This window comes from Erinaceus europaeus, chromosome 6 (assembly GCF_950295315.1).
Source record: "Erinaceus europaeus chromosome 6, mEriEur2.1, whole genome shotgun sequence".
Classification (NCBI taxonomy): Eukaryota; Metazoa; Chordata; class Mammalia; order Eulipotyphla; family Erinaceidae; genus Erinaceus; species Erinaceus europaeus.
Window position 1 is genome coordinate 60,793,743 of NC_080167.1, and position 19,285 is coordinate 60,813,027.

The 19,285-nt window shown below is 44.6% G+C and overlaps 1 protein-coding gene across 22 annotated transcripts in view; it reads left to right on the forward strand.

The window, feature by feature from the left end:
* KIAA1217 (KIAA1217 ortholog) overlaps positions 1-19,285 on the forward strand; it is a 362,069-nt gene that overhangs the window by 216,225 nt on the left and 126,559 nt on the right. For 21 of the 22 annotated variants that reach the window (XM_060192298.1, XM_060192288.1, XM_060192287.1 and 18 more), the window contains 2 exons: positions 5,967-6,165; positions 11,371-11,464. In XM_060192298.1, the coding sequence (XP_060048281.1) occupies positions 5,967-6,165; positions 11,371-11,464 (293 nt within the window). Of the gene's footprint in view, positions 1-5,966; positions 6,166-10,460; positions 10,659-11,370; positions 11,465-19,285 lie in introns of those variants that run through there. The other variant, XM_060192305.1, reaches the window with a different exon arrangement.

Genomic DNA, 19,285 nt, shown 5'->3' on the forward strand with positions numbered 1-19,285 from the left:
CTCTCTGTCTTTATCTAATAATAAATAATAAAACTTAAAAAAAGAAAACTATCAATAGCTTCCTTCATTTTCCTTATATAATGGCACTAATCTCATCAAGGGGTCCACCCACATGACCTAATAACCTTCCAATGGCTGAACCTCCAAATACTATCCCAACCATTGGGAGCTGAAGTTTTAACAGGAATTTTAGAGGAGCACACATATTCACAGTTCACAGCAAAGTCAGACTGTAAAAATCCTTGTGTTTCTAATGAAGACTATCTTAGAAGATGCCCCATATTGTAGGACTAAGTCTGAGATCCAAAGGGCTGTGAAGATGTGTACCATAGGTGTGGCCTGTCAGGTGTATATTGTCTTCACAAAGTATGGGTCAGACTTGCCATTGGAAAATGCACATTTCCAGGGACTGACAGGGGCTCCCCAGGTGAAACACACACTTGACCATGGGCAAGGCTGTAGGTTTGAGCCTGACCATTATGATAAGTCCTGGGAAGTTTCATAGATGGTGGAACAGTGATGTGGTATCTCTCCCCTCTCCCTGCTCTACCTCCCCCACCACCTTCTGAAAATAACGAAAACATTGGCCAGGGGAAGGAGGCTCTCAGGGATGGCTTTGTTCATAGACAAAACACTGGATTCGGGAGTCGGGCAGTAGCGCAGCGGGTTAAGCGCACGAGGCGCAAAGCGCAAGGACCGATGTAAGGATCCTGGTTCAAGCCCTCGGCTCCCCACCTGCAGGGGAGTTGCTTCACAAGCGGTGAAGCAGGTCTGCAGGTGTCTTATCTTTCTCTCCCCCTCCTCTCTCCATTTTTCTCTATCCTATCCAACAACGAAGACAGACAATAATAATAACTACAGCATTAAAACAACAAGAGCAACAAAAAGGGAATAAATAAATAAATAAATGACTATTAAAAAAAACATTGGATTCATCCCCAATTCCCTATTGGAAGGATGAAATGGAGGGAGGGAGAGAGGGAAGTTAGAGGGGGAAAGAGGGTTTGTCATGTGCATTCACACTGAGGTGTAGAGACTGGTGTGTTTTTAGGCTTCTGAGAAAGGCTCCAAGTCTGGTGATGTCACATCTATACTCTGCTGTTTTCTAAGCTCTCTACTTTCTCTCTGCTATACTGTTTGCATTGTGGGTATGTATAATACACGCACACGTGTGTATGTGCGTGCATGGGACACAACACGTCTCAGCAGTGACTTAAAGACAAGAGATCTTTTTTTTTTCCTGAGTCACCCCACAGTGCTGCAATGCCTTCAAGCAGAAGAGAATGGTGCGAGTGCGAGTGCGAGTGCGAGTGTGAGTGTGAGGCCAGCTGAGTCCTGAAGATCGGAGAGGAGGGGGGAGTTGCTAATCACAGAGGCCATGATGCTTTCTGGGTTCTGCAGAGTAACAGTGCTAGGTGTATAAATCAGTCAAGCCATTAACGAGCTGTAACTTTTGCAAGTTCTTTGGACCTTGTGGGTTTCATTTCCGGTCTATGAAGTCACTTCATGACACCAGCCTGATAAGCGAGGCGGCACTGACTAAATGAATGACCTGTGTGCTGCTGGTGACACAGTGCAGACAGTCCATAAAAGCATCTCCCTTCTTCATACAAAGCCTGTTTGCAGTCCAAAGCTGCCCGAACTTCCTCTGTGACCTGGGGTGGATAGAACTCAGATACAGTCTCATCCCCTTGCCAGAAAAATGCCTCCTAGGCCTCAACATTGCTGAAGGCCACTGTCCCCAGGGCTGAGAGAGCAGATGAGTTCAGGCAAACAAGGCCATCCCCCTGTTTGGAAAGGCTGCCTTCCTTCCGTCTTCTCCGCTTTCTCACGAACTGGAGCTGGACGTGAGGACCCAGCTGGCAGCTGCGCCAGTCAGACACTGAGGTAACCAGCGTGTGGGTCCATTTTTGTTTCACTCAGTGCCTACAAGTTCTATTTCAAGCATACACCCCTCCAGAATGCAGATGGGGAATGAGAGCCAGGGGGGGCGAGGTCGTGATCACTGATGGTAGCAAGGCCCTAAATGACAGGGCTACCCCCTCGCCCCACCGCACCTAGATACAACAACAGTGGCCTGGTCTCAGGAGTGCTCTTGCTGTGACTTTAGCTGCCACAAGGGGCTGTCCCCACTTCTCCAATTTGGGGTAAAAGTGTTTTCCCCCAAGAGAGATTTGGTGTGTTGGTTTTTCCTGCACTGGGGACTATGTAATAAGCATGAATGTTCTAGGGGAAGTGAGTCCCTGGAGAATGTGAGAAGCAAAACTGTAATGGACAAAGACAGACATTGATCTTACCAAGCAAGCAGTCACTTCAGAATGGGTTTCTAATATCTCCCATGTACCACAAGCCATGAGATTACAGGGCTGTTTTTACCATGCAGCTAAAGCTCTTTCGCCTCAGTTAGACCCCCCAGTAGGACAGCCCTTGTGTGTGGGGGGGTGTAAATCATCCATTTGTCCATCCAGCGTACCTTTACTGAGAACCTGTAAAGCATTGGAGAACAACACCAGCAAACATGAAAGAAAAAAAGAAACCTCAGAACCTCAGACGGTTTACATTCTAGTGGGATAGACAGATGAGGATCCAACAATGATGAAGTGTCGGCTGTGGTACATAGCAAAACATTCTCAGGAACAAAGTAAAGCAAGGAAGGGTGTATGAAATGAGAGGGAGAATGAGTGCTGGACTTTGGGGAGATATGTTTGTGTGTGGAGAGGTGAGGCTTACTGGGAAGGTGACTTTAATTCAGGCTGAATGGATGGTTTGGTCTGGAGACAGGCCTCCCTGCCATGTTCAGAAACATCTTCCCAATAGCTGTCATTTGAGCATGTGGATTATCTCGTGCCAAGGTCCACTGAGGATCATGGGATTCTTTCCAACTCCCCGTAACTACCAAGAAAAATGAAAATTGTAGGTATTACCTAGAGTTGGCTTTTTTTTTTTTTTAAAAAAAAAAGAAATAGCCTGTCTGTCTGGAGCACCTATCCGGGTGGCAGGGCGGATTTGTAATTACAGACCAGTTGGTTTTCATCCTCGCTTGAGACCCCTTCCTGTCACCTTGAAGCCCTGGGCCCCTACCCCAGTCTTTAGCTGGGACACACACATTCATGCAGTGATGAACTTTTCAGATGCCTCTACTTAAATGTGTCCTTTTCTCCTTCTAATATGTCTGATGTTTATTCAATTGCTCTATTAGTCTGAGAAGAAGCCAGGAGGGACTGGGGGTGGGGGGTGGGCCTAAGGCTGGGGGGGGGGGTGCTTCTCTCTATAAGTGGATGAAGACCTACCTGAGTGTTGGTATACATGAGACCCCTTCTGTTTCATTTGGTTTAAATCCCCCCTGCTTAACACTATTCTATTTACATAACCACTTCATTCTATTTACATAACCACTGTTAACAAGTTCCACCCTCCCTCCAGGGCATTTGTGGTTCAGTGATAGGATTCTCGCCTGCTCTGCCCCCTCTTTGTCACACTCTGATTTTCACCAGTCACTTTTCTCTCCACCCTCTCTATGTCACATCCTGTTTCCACCCTACTTGGCAAGTATATATAAAGACAGCATTGTGAGTTTTAGGGTACTTTACCTTGAGTTTAGTTTAGCTCGTCTTAGATTGTGCTGCATCCTGCATGAATAAAGAGATACTGCCTACAGCTCAACCATGAGTCCCTGGTCGTCTGTTACCCGCCCATGAAGCCAGCCCAGCGAAAACAACATAGCCCATCGAAAACAACACCTGAGAAGTATTTCCTCCTAGATTTTTGAAGCTATTGCTCTGTTCTCTTGTTTTCTGGGTTGCTATTGAGAAAGTTAAAGTTCTCCTGACTCTTGGAACTTCCTTCTTCTGTGATTCTCTTTCTCTCCTTTTTTCTCCCCCCTCTCTCCTGCCCTCCCTCCTTCTCTGAGCTTGTAGGAACTCTCTGCCATCCCTCTTCCTTCCACAAACATCTGGTACCTGAAAGGTCTCAGGAACCAGTCTTTGTGTTATATGTTGTGCATTTCACAAACTTCTTTTTTTTTCAAATCATTCTAAAAATATTTTTGTTTATTTATTGGATAGAGGCAGAGAGAAATTGAGAGAGGAGGGGAAAATAGAGAGGGGGAGAGACAGAGAGCCACCTGCAGCCCTGCTTCACCACTTGTGAAGCTTTCCCCCTGCAGGTGGGGACCAGAGGCTTGAACCTGGGTCCTTGAACAGTGTAACATGTGCGCACTTAACAAGGTGCACCATCACCTGGCCCCTTTCAAGCCATTTTTTTAAATTTGTGATTAATAGTAGTTTATAATATTATTAGATTGTAGGGTATACTTCCATATCTCACCCACCACCAAAGTTCTCTGGCCCCACTCTCCCAACAATAAACATCATCATTTTCACAAGCCTGTTTGCTCTCCAGTCTCACACCTTTCAGTCTGTGGAGGAAAAGACTTGTAATAGTTCTGTAAATTCCTTCTTTGTTTTGCCTGATCTCTTTGATTCAGATCCCCATCCTTACGAATCAAGATGCTGTAAAATAATTCTGCTCTTCTTCATTTTTCTATTTGACCCTCAGCTTTTAATCCATCTTTTTTTTCTGCACTGATTTTTTAAAATTTCATTTTCCTGATTGCCAGAGTTTGCTCTTGGGTCTTTTCTTTCATGGTAAAGGCTTTTTTGGTGAAATGTCAGTTAAATTTTGGAAATCTGTTGCCAGATGAGCAAAGCACAGTCACAGGAACTGGAGCCTTTTACACGTGGGTGGGGCTGCTTCCCTCAGTCTCTGGCTAGCTAAGATGAAAGTGTACTTGTCGACCAGCTTGCTGCACCACTAAAAGAAACTCTACCCCACTAGGGAAAGATTGAAACAGGTTGAGGGTATGGATTGACCTGTCAACACCCATGGCCAGTGGAGAAGCGATTACATAATCCACCTTCTGCACCCCATAAAGATCTTTGGTCCATATTCCTAGAGGGATAAAGACCGGGGAAGTTTCCCCCAATGGAGGGGATGGGATACAGAACTCTGGTGGTGGGGATTGTAGGGAACTGTACCCCTCTTATCCCACAATCTTGTTGATCATTATTAACTCACTGATAAAATAAATTTAAAAAAAAAGAAACTCTAGGGGCCTGGGAGGTGGCTCAGTGGGTAGAGTTCAGCCTTCTTCTACATGTGAGACTCGAACAGTCGCATGTAAAGACTGAAGACAGAAAAGAGTAAAACTCCATGGGTGATGGTACAATGCTTTGGTGTCTTTCCCTCCTTCTCTGTCTCTTTAAAAAATAGAGAGAGTGTAGGAGACTCCACAGTCCCATGAAGGAACATGCTTACACGGATAACAAGCTCTTAAGGTACATGCACTAAGCAAATCCCAATTTCTGTCACACACGCTAAGACCCTATTGGCCAATGCATGTCACATGACCAGGCCCAGCCTCCACAGGGCATTCTGGAGCAAGTGTTTTGCTTAGTGTAGTTGGCTTCTTCCCTTTCATTTCTGAAACACTAGGAAGCCAGGCTCTTTTCTTGTAGAGAACTTCCCATGATATAAATATTCCATGAATATGTATTAGAATCACAGACATTTTACTGCATTTCCACTTCAATGTGTCTGAATGGACTATAAAGACTTAAACTACTTAAGCTTCCTCCGTGCTATACGAGAGGGTTCCTAGACGGAACAAAACAACAACAACAAAATCACTGCACAGGGTCAAGTTCCTAAATATATCTCTCTGGGACATTAAAGATTGTCTTTTGCCTTAGGCTCACTGGCTTTAATTTAGTTGTGCCTTGGGTTTTAGAATGTTTGAAAGTGATTTTCTCTTTACCACCAGCCTGGATCCTGAAGATTAAAAGTGGGTCCCTTTGTAATAGCCACAGAGTGCATCCTTGGAAATCCCAGAACCCAGCCCTTGTTCCCTGCTCTGCAAACTCCAGACCTGCTGCTGAGGACTGTCCCTTCTCTACTTCTCCACACAGGGGTTCTCTATCTCCAGTACGGAGATGAAACCAAGCAGCTCAGGATGCCGAATGAAATCACAAGTGCAGACACAATCCGTGCTCTGTTCGTAAGTGCCTTTCCCCAGCAGCTCACCATGAAGATGCTTGAGTCTCCTAGTGTCGCCATCTACATCAAAGATGAAAGCCGTAACGTCTATTACGAATTGAACGACGTCAGGTAAGTGCTTCCGGTGTCTGTGTGTTTGCCCTGTTGTGTCTCATGCCATTGCAGTTTACACTGAGGTACTGTGTTTAGTATCCCCCCAAGTTTGCAGAGTCCTAATCTCTCTGTGTCTCCACAGAGAGACACAGAGGAAGGAGGTCCATTCTAACCTTGACTGGCAGGCTTATCAGTCGTGAATTCACAGTCTGCTTTTCTAGAATCCATTTACAAGCTGTAGTTTACAAAGACCAGGACAGACTCCTCCCACATATACCTTTGCCTGTTACATCTGTCCAGAAAGTTATAATGATCCAGTCCATTATTTTGTATACAAGCTCTAGAGAAACACAGGAAAGTCCGAATCGAGATCTCAAAAGATGACAACAGCACTAAGACTGGACCTTTCTCAACCCCCTCTCCAGTGCCCCTTCCCCCAGACTGGGCGGTGGTCCCACTGTACAGTCTTGTGTGTGAGCAAGTTAAATTAAACTCAGTGGGTTCTGCTGTCATCCACAAGAAAGGAGTTTGAGAAGCATTTTCTCTTTCCTTTGAATTCTTAAGTGCTTTTTATTTTTTCATGAAGGGTCTCACTTTTTAGCTCTGCTTTCTCCAAGTCCCCTAGTAGAGAATCCTCTAGAGTCAGAACAAGTGCACTCAGGCACTGGTGAAAAGAAATTATGAAAATAAAAGCATCTTTACTAACTGTGATGCTCTTGGGTATAAAGTAGAAGGGACCCATCACATCTGTCCCAGCCAAACAGCCTGAAAAATAGGACTTACATAGAAAAATAAAAGAATAAAGTAAAATAGAACAGTTGCTGCTATGTGTGGCCTAGAAACATTTGTGAACTAAAACGACTATTTTGTGACTCAAATGCGTAAGAGTTAAGGGATTTATTCACATGCTCGATTTATTTCTAAGCCCAGCCCTGAACTTGATCTTTCATATTCTCCAGTAAGAACATGGCCTTCCTTTTATTATGCTCCAGTCCCACCCCCAATTCATCTGGATTTCTGGGTCCCTGCCCTCATGGTGGAGATGGGGCGGAGAGGGCTGATTGCCTTGTTTCTTCACTATGAAGTTAATGGGAGTCACTTTTTAAAACTGTGCCTCCAGTACATGAGAAGTACAAGCTGATAAACATCTCGCAGTGATCACACATTTAAGCACTGCCAAGGCCTATGAGTAATTTAGGGCTCAGTGTTTGACACACGCCCTGAGGTATAGGTACTACATATGTTGCACAACCTTCTGGCTTTTGGAAAACAAAAAAGCATTTAAATATTCATGGGTATCAGAAAATTCGTGTTTGTTTTTTAGATAAATTATTAATCTGTCACCAAAACACCTTTGAATTTACAAACCTGAAGAGTAATGTTGTTTTTGAGGAGTTTGTTTGCAGTAATGGAGATCCATGTCATGTTTTCTATATTATTATTATTTAATTATTTTTTCTATTTTTTTGCCACCAGAGTTATTGCTGGGGCTTACACTGAGCCCACTGCTCCCATGTATTTCTTTATTTCCCCCTTCTATTTTTAATTTGATGGGACAGAGAAATTGAGAGGGGAGAGGAGATAGAGAAGCCGAGAGAGAAAGACACCTGCAGACCTGCTTCACTACTTACGAAGCAACCCCCCTACAGGTGGGGACTGGGGGTGTGAACCCAGCTCCTTGAGCATGGTAGTATGTACACTCAACCAGGTACGCCGCCACCTGACCCCCTTCCTGCTGTGTTTTCACATAGACATGCCATTTCATCGCTCTACACTTAAAGGGGCCGAGAAATGCTGCAAAGTCAGCATGTGCAAAGCCACTCTGCAGGATGGCGTTCAAGGCGGATGAGGTGACTACTAAGTGATGGGACCCCCTGTCTTTAGCCTATATGAGAATATTTATATTAAAATAAGTCATGATTTTCTGGAGCCTCTTCCAAGTCTAAGAATTTCACTGCTTGCGTTTCACTTTTTTTTTTTGGCTTGGTTCAACACTATGAATCCACTGCTCCTAGTGGTCATTTCTCCCCCCCCCCCCACACACACACACTTTATTGGATAGTACAGAGCGAAATTGAAAGGGAGGGGGGAGGTAGAGAGAAAGAGAGACACCTGCAGACCTTTTTCACCACTTTTGAAGCAACCCCCCTGCAGATGGGGAGCAGGGGCTTGAACCCACATCCTTATACATAGTACTATGTGGGCTAACCCAGGTGTGTCACTACCCAGAACCCGGGTTTCTCATTCTTCATGAGTATTATGAAGTAACCACAAAGAGTAGGAGGGAAGACCAAGAGAAATGGCCCCCCAAGTCTTCCAAACCAAAACAATCCTGCTTGATGCAAATCCAGCTAATGAAATGGGTGGACGCACTCCTGGAGAGAAATGATTGCTGTAAACACTAATGATTTTCAGTTATTAGTTGCAAAAATTCTCTTGTTGATGCTCAAGTTGCAGTCTGAATAGCCTGGTGTTTACAAGCCTCAACTTAGGGCCGGACGATTGTTCACCTGGTAGGGTGGACGTCCTCCACCTAGAAAGCCCCTGGGAAGGTACTGGGGGTGTGCCTTGGATGGTAGACTGCTCCTGTTCTGTCTCTCTGTCTGCCTTTTCTCCACCCCAACTCCCTTCGGGCCTCAGAAAAAGAAAGCTGAGGAACGGGGGACTTGAAGGAGGGGGAGTTCTGTGTTGTGAGACCCTGGGCTCTTTCCCAGCATCACATAAAACATCAAAATCTCTTTGTAAATGTTTAAGTGGAGATTCATTGATTTAGGGGCCTGGGCAGTGGTACATCCGGTAAAATACATGTAGTACTGTGCGCAAGGATACACACAAGGATGCAGGTTCGAGTCCCTGCATGGGGCAACACTTCATGAGCAGTGAAGCAGGTCTGTGGTGTCTGTCTTTTTCTCTCCCACTCTTATCTCCCCCTCCTCTCTCAATTTCTCTCTATCCTATGGAATGAGGGAAAAAATGGCCCCCAGGTTCAGTGGATTTGTAGTGCTAGCACCAACAATAACCCTGAAGGCAGAACGAAAGAAAAAAAAAAAAAGAAGAAAGAAAAAGAAATCCATTGATTTATAAATTCCATCATGACTTTTCAGTGTTTAGACTTATATATAAAATGAATCTAAAAGTAATTAAGTGGATTCTATTTTATTTGGAGATGACTCTTGAAGCCACATTAATATTTTCTTTGGATGACAGAAGGATTCTAACCATCAGCATCATGTAGAACCTACCCAACCCCTTCAGGTCCTGGAACATGATGGTAGAGGAGGACTAGTGGACTAGTGGGGGCTGAATTATGTAGAAAACTGAGAAATGTTTTGCATGTACAAACTACTGTATTTTATATTGACTATAAACCATTAATCTTCCAATAAAGAAAATTTTTAAAAGGGCCAAGTGGTGGCGCACCTGGTTGAATGCACAGGTTACAATGTGCAAAGTCCAAGGTTCAAGCCCCCTGTCCCCACCTGCAGAGGGAAAGCTTCACAAGTAGTGCAGCAGTGCTGTAAGTGTCTCTCTGTCCCTCTTCCTCTCGATCACTCCCCTTCCCTCTCAATTTCTACCTGTCTCTATCCAATAAATAAATAAAGATAAATTAAAAGAAAAGATTTTTTTTAAAAAAAACCCTATCCTCCACCCCCCCCACACACACACACAAAGTTATCATTTGGGTTTTAACTGAAAACATTGGTTTTCATCTTCCATTTCTCACCCTTCCGTGTTTTGACGTGAGAGCACTTTCATTCAGTGGTTGTCTGTTTCATCGTTGCTTTGGGTCCCCACTAGGGAAAACTCTCAACAGGGAGTTCAGGTTGAAATCCTACCTTATAGTCATTGCCATGATAAAGGCAATCTGGCCCTTTCCTGATGGTTCATCTTGGATGAGCATATTCCTGTATTAATCGTAATCCATCCGCATATATTTTAAATACCTTTGGAATCACAAAGTTTCCCGCCTCCCTTATTCCATTCTGGTGGCTTGAGTATGGTCTTAACTCCATGGGCACTTGTGAGTCTCCCTGCCCCACCCACAGGGTGAGTTTTCTGCAGTGTTTCCCTACCTCCTCACCTCCTGTGACCCCACCCCTTCAATCACCTAGTTCCTTCTATGAGCAGGGACTGCACACTCCCCCTTGATCCAACTTCTAATGAGCTACTTGAAATGGAGAGCAGCCTTGCAAGCTTGGGCTAGTCATTGCTTCAAAGCAATTACGGATATTTAAAGGGGGAGAAGCAAGACTAGTCCAAGAATCCTCCACTTGCTTTAAAAACGAAAACACAACTCAATAATCCCAAGGATTTCCATCAGCCCACAGAGCGTGTGGCTGCACCTGGAGGAAAGGAATGCAACTTCCTGCACACATTTCACTGAGCTCCCTGCACCGGTTTTGGGAGGAATCTCGGTGTAGACTGGGCTGCAGGGGCCTTGGGTAGCCCTTGTGCTGACCACAGCTGAATCTGGAGGGGTAAAGGCATTCCTCGTCTCTTACAACTTTAAGGTAGGCTCTGAGCAAGGTGTGGGACTTCTTGACTCTGAGACACACAGAGGAAGAATTTATCGGCTGCTGTTCCTTTGAAATATACTGCAGGTTCAGTAACGCAATTTGCATGCACTGAGAGAGAGAAAGAGAGGGAGAGGTAGTGGGAGAGGGAGAGAGGGAGGGGGAGGGGTAGAGGGAGAGAGAGAGAGAGAGAAGGCCTGGTAAAGATAGTCATTTTGATCTTTGCAGCACTATTTTTTTTCCCTGAATGTCAAATATATTTTCTGAAACTATCTGAGGGAAGATCATCTCTTTGCTGGTGTACATTCATCAGATAAACTAGAAACCAGGTGTTTAGACAAAATCAACAATTAAGCCTTCAAATTATTAACCACGTCTCTGGACGTACTGTAAACATTGGAGCTGTATTATCTCAGAAGGTGTTCCCTTTCCTCCTTCAGAAACCTGAAAGAAAGTTCATGCCATCCAATCTCTGTGGGTGGAGAATTACGCAGGGGCACAGAAGATGGAAAGAAAAACTAAAGTCATTTTTCTTCTTTGTCTTCTTAATTCTTTGCCCGTTTAAGGGTAAAGGAATGGTTTGTCTAGCTGGTACCTGGCCACCTCTGGCTCACCCATTACACCCTGTACCCAAATCGTGCAAGCAGAAGAAATGGTCAGAACGAGGCTCCTTTCATCTGTCATAGTTCTGGATGGTTTTTGCTTCCAGGAATATTCAGGACCGGTCCCTCCTCAAAGTGTACAACAAGGATCCCGCACATGCGTTCAATCACACACCAAAAACTCTGAATGGAGACCTGAGGGTGAGTGTCCCTGTTTTCCTTTTCATTTTGTCCAGAGAGTAAGATCCAAATCCCAGGATGGGGGTGGGGGAGAATCTAGCATTTGCTCCACATGCAACCACTCCCCACCACCTGCTTTTGGGGAGGCCCCCACTCCCCTCCTCTCAAGACTCATTACTTGTTCTCTGATGGAGAAATCAGATTGCCTGGTCTGTGGAACCAAAGGAGTTAAGATGGAACCTGATGTAGCCCAGTTCATTCTTAAGTGTGGAATATACTTACATCCTCTTTTTTCAGGGAACGCTGGGAGGAGGGCAGAAAACTTAATGGTTTTTTTTTTTTCCTTATTTATTTAGTCTTAATTTACAGTAATATAAGAGTTTAGGAATATCATTTCACACACACAAGTATCAGCACCAGTGTTCTTGTACCATTATCCCAAATGGTACCCTTCACCTACCCCCATCCCAAAAGTCTTTACATGATTCTTAATATATCCCTTAATAAACCCCCGACTCTTAATATATCAGCTTACTTAGAGGAACAGTTGGTATTTTTTTCTCCTATTAAAGCTAACACTCACACAACATTGGATGGGTGAGGTAAGAGAGGAGCCATGCACAGTTGCATGTAAAACCTATTAGTGATCTTCATTCAGCTATTCTAAGGTATAGGATTCTAACTAAATCATTCATTCGCCTGACTCCAGATGGTTTCCTGCTGTGTTGTATCAAATACTGGTAAATCTTGTCCAAGTCATGTTGAGGGCCCAGTGCTCAAATCTCCAAGATTCAAGAGTTAAAATTCTCTGCATTCAGATGATCTAAGAAGATTATCCAGACATTCAAAGCACATGAGGCAAGTTTTGAAGAAAAAAAAGAATTGAGCCAAAAGGACAGATTTAAAGCTCACGTTAATGCAGGTCCACCAGAAAGGGATTGGATTTCTAACGTTCGCTCTACATTTCTCTGAGGGAGAAAATAGGAGGGGGGGAAAGGAGATTTTTCTTCTCCAGCTGTGCCTACACACACACACCCCCAAGCTAAGTCATTTTACATCGCTCTTTTTATGGATTGGCATTCATCTGGATACTATAATTTAAGCGGAAAGGAGCGGAGAGGGGAAGGGAGGGGAAGAGAGGAGAGGGGAGGAGAGAGGAGGAATAAATTGTATTGCCAAAGAAGCCCAGGCTGTGTGTGTGTCTGTTCTGAAGTTGCAGTGGAGTTCCTGAGCTGAGGCCGGCTCCACATTCTCAGCATCTGTGATCTTTCCACGGCGGCCGTAACAGAGAGATTGTACATTTTTATGCCTTAAAGGGATACAGATTTACCATGTCAGAAGTTCCAGAGCATCAAAAGCCTGCCTTGGTCTTTATGAACTAAAATCAAGGGGGCATCAGCTTTCTTTTGTGGAAGTTCTAGGGGGAAATCTGTTCCTTTTATTTCCGAGTTTATAGAAGCCACTGGCAATTCCCGGGCTTGGCATTCTCAGCGAGACAGCATCTCTCTAACTTGGTTTCCATCCTCCCATCTCAGACCCTCCCTCTTTCACGGCTGTGGATGCAGGTGGTTGTGTTGTGCAGAATAATCTCCTTTCTACAGGAGCCCTGTTGAGCAACCCAAGCCCACTTTTTTCTCCCCCTCCAGGGTTATCACTGAGACTTGGTGTCAGCACTAGGAATCCACTGATCCTGGCGGCCATTTTTCTTCTTTTTTTCTTTTTTTAATTTGACAGGACAGAGAGAAAGTGATGGAGGAGGGAAGATAGCGAGGGAGAAAGAAAGGTAGACACCTGCAGGCCTGCTCCACCACTCATGAAGCGACCCCACACACATACACAAGTAGGGAGCCAGGGGCTCAAACCTGGGTCTTTGCACATAGTACTATGTGCTCTTAACCAGGTGTGCCACTTCCCGGCCCCCTAAGCCCACTTTTCTATATAGTCCTGGGGTTTAGGATATAGATATCTTTGGGGTGGGGACTTTTTGTTTTTCTACTTAGCACACAGAGTATGGTATATGAGTTGTGAACCAAGAAGTTTCAGCAGAAAGTGCTAGAAGAATTTCTGTGTGATTCTGTCTTGGAATATAAATAATGGCACTGCAGGATCAGAGCCTCCACTTGGACGGCCAAAGAGTCTGACATCCTCAGCAGTGCTTTTAATCCATCCAGAACACTCTGTGATTTGAAGTGAAGGCTGGACGACTCCTTCAGAAACTCTAGGACGCTGAGGTTTCTTTTTAGCCAGTTCCACTGTGACTGTAAACCAGCGTCATGTGAAGACAGAGTCATGCAAATCCCAGGGCCTGGACTGAATCTCCCTCCACTCTGGGCTTTTATAACTTCCTTATTTTCTTCCTCGGTGACATCTTAAGAGTCTTGGCTCCTTGCATATCTTTATTTGTTGATAGTTTTAGCCCTCGACCTGGAGGTTCATAGGCCCGGCATTCTGTTTCTATTCCATTGAGTTAGCATGGCAGCCCCAGAATCGCCTGTGAACATGCTGTTTCTGGTTGTGGAGGACCCCTGTTTTAACTCTTAGACAGATGTGGGCCTGCACAGGAACTGGCAATGAGCAAAGAGGAAAGCAAATATTAACCACATGGACACCGCCTATGAGAACGCCAGCTTCTGCTGTGGGTTTCTCTAAAGTTGTGCTGCTCTTACTTGTAAATAAGACCCAGGTGCTGCCTTTTTGGGTTGCCTGCTTGAGACAGCAAGGTTTTGTTGGGGGAGAATTACCCATGAGGCCCCAAGGAAGAGACAGCAAGTGTTCACCGTCTAACCCTCAGCAAACCGGTATGTCTCACAAAGGCTCTGTGGAAATGAGGAATCCAGCGCACTTTCCCAACCACCTAGAGAGGAGTGCACCTGCTGCTGGTAACTCAGCCACTCACCACAGATTCCAGAAACTTAAAGGTGCAGAACGCCTTCTGGCTCAAGGGGCTGGAAGTCTCTCTCCTTCCGCCATGATCATGGCCACCTTGACATTTGAGGAAAGGACGCTTGGTTGAGTCTTGCCTGGAACACATCTGCAGGAGCCTGTGGGTCATGGTGGAGAGAACAGAGCAGGGCTCAGTGGCTGTAGACTAAACCCAGCTGCCTTTGGGGGTGAGGGGTGTCCATCCTCTGTGTTGAGGCAGTCGTCAGTTATCTGTGTGTAGGTTTGACTTTATTATTTTTAAAACCTACATCGTCTCTTTCCTTTAAAATAAAGTGATGTTAATTTTCTTCTCTCTCTTTGTCTCTCTCCTTTTGGGGGGTAATCACCCAGACTTTTCCACTTTGGGATGATTTTTTTTTCAGATAAAGACAGAGACAAATACACACACACACACACACACACACACACACACACACACACAGAGAGAGAGAGAGAGAGAGAGAGATACCACAACACCGAAGTTTCATCCAATGATGTGGAGGCCAGACTCGAACCTGGGTCATGCACATGGCAAAGCAGCACACCAACCAGGTGAGCTACTTTGCAGCCCTAATGTTTTAATATTTATGTATCTATTTATTTTGATAGGACAGAGAGAAATCGAGAGGGGAGAGAGAGGAAGAGAAGTGAATACCTGTAGCATTGCTTCTCTGATCACAAAGCTTTCTCCCTGCAGGTGAGACTGGAGGCTTGAGCCCAGGCACATGCACATGGTCATGTGTGCCCTCAACTAGATGCGCCTGTCCAGCCTCAGAGCTGGTATTTCAGATGGTGTGTAAGGGATACAATTCCACACCTCTTCAAAATGTGTATCCCCATTCCCACCCCCAAAGTGCCAACCCCCAGCCCATTTAACACCTGCAACTCACTGGTGAGTTTCCTCTTGCTAATTACAAACTTGCCTGTCATAGCAACATAGGCGACTGCTGAAACTGTTATCTCTGTGCCTGCCACCCCTCTAGAACTCAAGAGTGAAATAAGCAACTTCCACGTCTCTGTCTCTGTATGGCTAGTCTGCCAGTGTTCCCAGTATCTCTTGTTATCTTTAGTTATTTATTGCATAGAGACAGCCAGAAATCAAGAGGGAATGGAGTGGTAGGGAAGGGAGAGAGACACCCACAACAGTGCCTCACCACTTGCAAAGCTTTCCCGGAGGCTCGAACCAGAGTCCTTGAGCATTGCAACACGTGTGCCCAACCAGGTGCGCCACCCCCATCTCTTGTTGATGAAAAAATAATAATCTAATCTCTCCTCACGCCTGGAGCGTTTTCCCTGCTGCTTGACTGTCTTTGAGAATGACAGAGTGACCATGAGTTTGTGTGTGTGTGTGTGTGTGTGTGTGTGTGTGTGTGTGTGTGTGTGTGTGTGTGTGTGTGTGTGTGTGTGTGTGCGCGCGCGCATGTATGCCCAGGTGTGTTTTTTGAGGGCCAGGGAAAAATTGATTATAAAGTCTGCATTGTCCGTGATTCCTCCCCGGCTTCTCAGCACACCCAGGCTTCCGTCAACAGCCATTAGTCATCCGTTTCTTTCTGCAGGTTTTCTTCTGGATGTACCTTCTGCCACAGCCTACATCTGTGCTCTTACTTTATTGAGTGCTTTCATGGGTTATTTCATTTCATCCTTAAGATGACATTTGGAGGCGGGTATTTAGATAAAGCCTCCTCCTTGTGGCTCAGGAAGCAGTTGTTTAGAGATGGGATGAGAGTCCCGTACAGCTTGAAGTGGCAGAGCTGAGATTTGAGCCCCGGCACCTTGACTGTAGACCCTGGATTCAGCCACACTGCTCTGCTGTTGTTGTCACAGCCATCACCGTGTGTCTGCTCCCACTGGTGCAACAACGTTTAACCAGAAACCCCAGATCCAGTGTAACTGCTGATGTCTGAGTCCCATCCCAGACGCCCCTAGTTCCCTGGTGCACAAAAGTTAGCTTGCATCAAAAGTCTGTCTTCTCTCCACCCTGAGACCCCCCTTTAGATTTTTATTCTAAATACTCAGAGTGCCTTCTCCTCCATCTAACTCACTGCAGGACAACTGCCCAGTTCCTGCTAGCAGGAACCTACAGCAGAAAGGACACTATTACGTTTCATGGTGTCATGTATGTACCATGTCTGGATTTTGACTGGAACAAATTAACAGTAAAAGACACCTTTGAACCTAGCTAGGGAATTGGGACATGTGTTGGGAATCAGATGATGGGATGGAGGGCTCTGTGACTCTGTGACTCTGTTTGGGTCTCATGATGGCTTGGTGGTTATCTTTCTGAAAAGGAGACATGCTACAGAATTTACAGGTCAAATAGCATGATTGGGCAGTGTGCTTTGAAATAGGCCATTCTAAGGGAACCCTAAAAGTACAAAGGCATGAAACAATGGGTAAGACATTGAGAAAAAGCCAAAATGGGGTGATTGGAGTTTATGCTATTCTTTGTTGTCTTTTTTAAATTGGTGCTTTAAAATTGATTTATAAAATTATAAGATATATGGGTATAATACCATACCTTTCCCACCACCAGAGTTCTGTGTCCCCACTTCCTCCACTGGACACTGCACTAGTTCTCCCAAGATCACAGATATGGGTTGACTATTATTTCTATAACTATGTGTATATGTATATATTTGCACATTTTTCTATGATACTGTCTTCTCTTCCTTCCTTTTTTACAATTACTTGACTTATAGGATAGAGACAGAAAAATCCAGAGGGAAGGGGAGATAAAGAGGGAGAGAGACAAGAGAGATGCCTGCAGCCCTGCTTCACCACTTATGAAGCTTTCCCCTTGCAGGGAGCCAGGGATTTGAACCTGGGTCCTTGCACATTGTAACATGTGCATTCATCTGGGTGTGCCACCCACCTGGCCCCTTCTCTTCCTTTCTAAACCATACCTACTACTACTGAGTGTCTTTTTTTTTTTTCCTCCCTTCCTTCCTCCCTCCCTCCCTTCCTTCCTTCCTTCCTTCCTTCCTTCCTTCCTTCCTTCCTTCCTTCCTTCCTTTCCCCCTCTTCTCTCTCTGGGTCCTGATGGAATTAGAGTTCAGAGCCCTCTGGTCATCTTCCTCTAACACTTACCCCTCTGGGAATATGGACCAAAAGCCTTTATAGGGTGCAGAAGGTGGGAAGTCTGGCTTCTATAATTACTTCTTGGCTGGATTTTGTTCTCTTTTATGCATAAAAATTTCCATAAATGTTAAAAATTAAAAAGGGTCCTTCCTGAGAGGCCAAACAGAAGGTAGACTTTCTGCTCTGACAGCAGTAACTTTTTTCTGTCATGAGCATGCTGAAGTTACTCCTGGTGCTGTAATAACGTTTTGTGTGTTACCAGAGTGCTTCTCAGCTCTGGTTTATGGTGCTGGGCATTGAACTTTGGATTTTAGAACCTCAGGCATGAAAGCCTTCTGCATAACCATTATGTTATCTCCCCAGCCGAAGTGTAACCACTTTGGATGTACATCTATGGCACCTACACACCACCCCAGCTCCATGTTGGCAGCCCCCAGAGAGACAGTGGCAGCGCATGAGGCCTGTGTAAACATGCCTAGGTGACATACTGCGACTGTTGTATCATTTGTTTTCCGTCACTAATAAGAACCCACTGTAAAAATATCTCTCTGTTCTCATCCCCAGAAATAGTTGTGCTTCTCCTGGTTTATTTTTATCACATGGACACTTTGCATCTTGTAAGTGATCATTTTCCCTCTTTGTGCTGCTACTCTAAAGCTTAGAATTAAATCGAGGGCTCACCCACAACACGCATCCAGGCATTTGTGGTGTGTTATTTTATGTGTTGGCTTCATTCCTGGACTCTTTTTACACTTTCCTACTTTCATCTTCCTTTTGTCATATGTTTCACTTTGACATCTTTGTGGTGAAAAGTATAATGATATATGTGAGCTCTATCAATGTCTTGGCGGAATCGGTCAGGCTGAAAGTATAATAAGATTTCTTCCCTATCTTTTGTTTTCTGACTATGTGATGATAGATTTTTTTCCCTGTCAACATAATGGGGAATGTGCTAAATGCTTCATCTTTTTTTTTTTTTACTTGTTATTATTTAAATTAGTCAGGAACTCCACCAAATAGGTATACTGTCTCCTTTTTTTTTTTTTTTTTACAGATGATATAAATGGAACCAACAAGGTCTTTCCCCATACCCACCTGCTGCTCAGTACCAGACAGGGAGCCTGAGCTCAGCTCTCTCTAACTCTTAACTTGCCTTCTTTGACGCTGCCATTAAAGTTGTGCAAGTTTGGAAACTTTTTTTTTTTTTTTTTACCTCCAAGGTTATTGCTGGGGCTAGGTGACTGAGCTATGAATCCTCTGCTCCTAGAGGCCATTTTTTCCCCTTTTTGCCCTTGTTGTTTATCATTGTTATTACTGTTATTGTGATTGCTGTTATTGTTGTTGGACAGAAAAGGACAGAGAGAAATCAAGAGAAAAGGGGAAGACAGAGATGGGGAGAGACAGATAGACACCTGCAGATCTGCTTCACGCCATGTGTGCTTAACCCACTGTGTTACCACATGGCCCCTAAGTTTGGAAACTCTTAATGAGAACCTAGAAAATTAAAATAAATTTTAATTATCTTTTTTAAAATGTGTTTTACGTATGTTCTCTTATGTGCCTCTTTCATGACATCTTTTAAAATATGTTTATTGGATTTTTTAAGGGTTTTTTTTGTTTGTTTTCCTCCAGGGTTATTGCTGTGGGCTCAGTGCCAGTGCTACAAATCCACTGCTCCTGGAGGCCACTTTTTCCTTTTCATTGAATAGGACAGAGATCAATTGAGATAGGAGGGGAAGATAGGGAGGGAGAAAGACACCTGCAATTGAGATAGGAGGGGAAGATAGGGAGGGAGAAAGACACCTGCAGACATGTGTCACTGCTTATGAAGAGAGCCTCTGC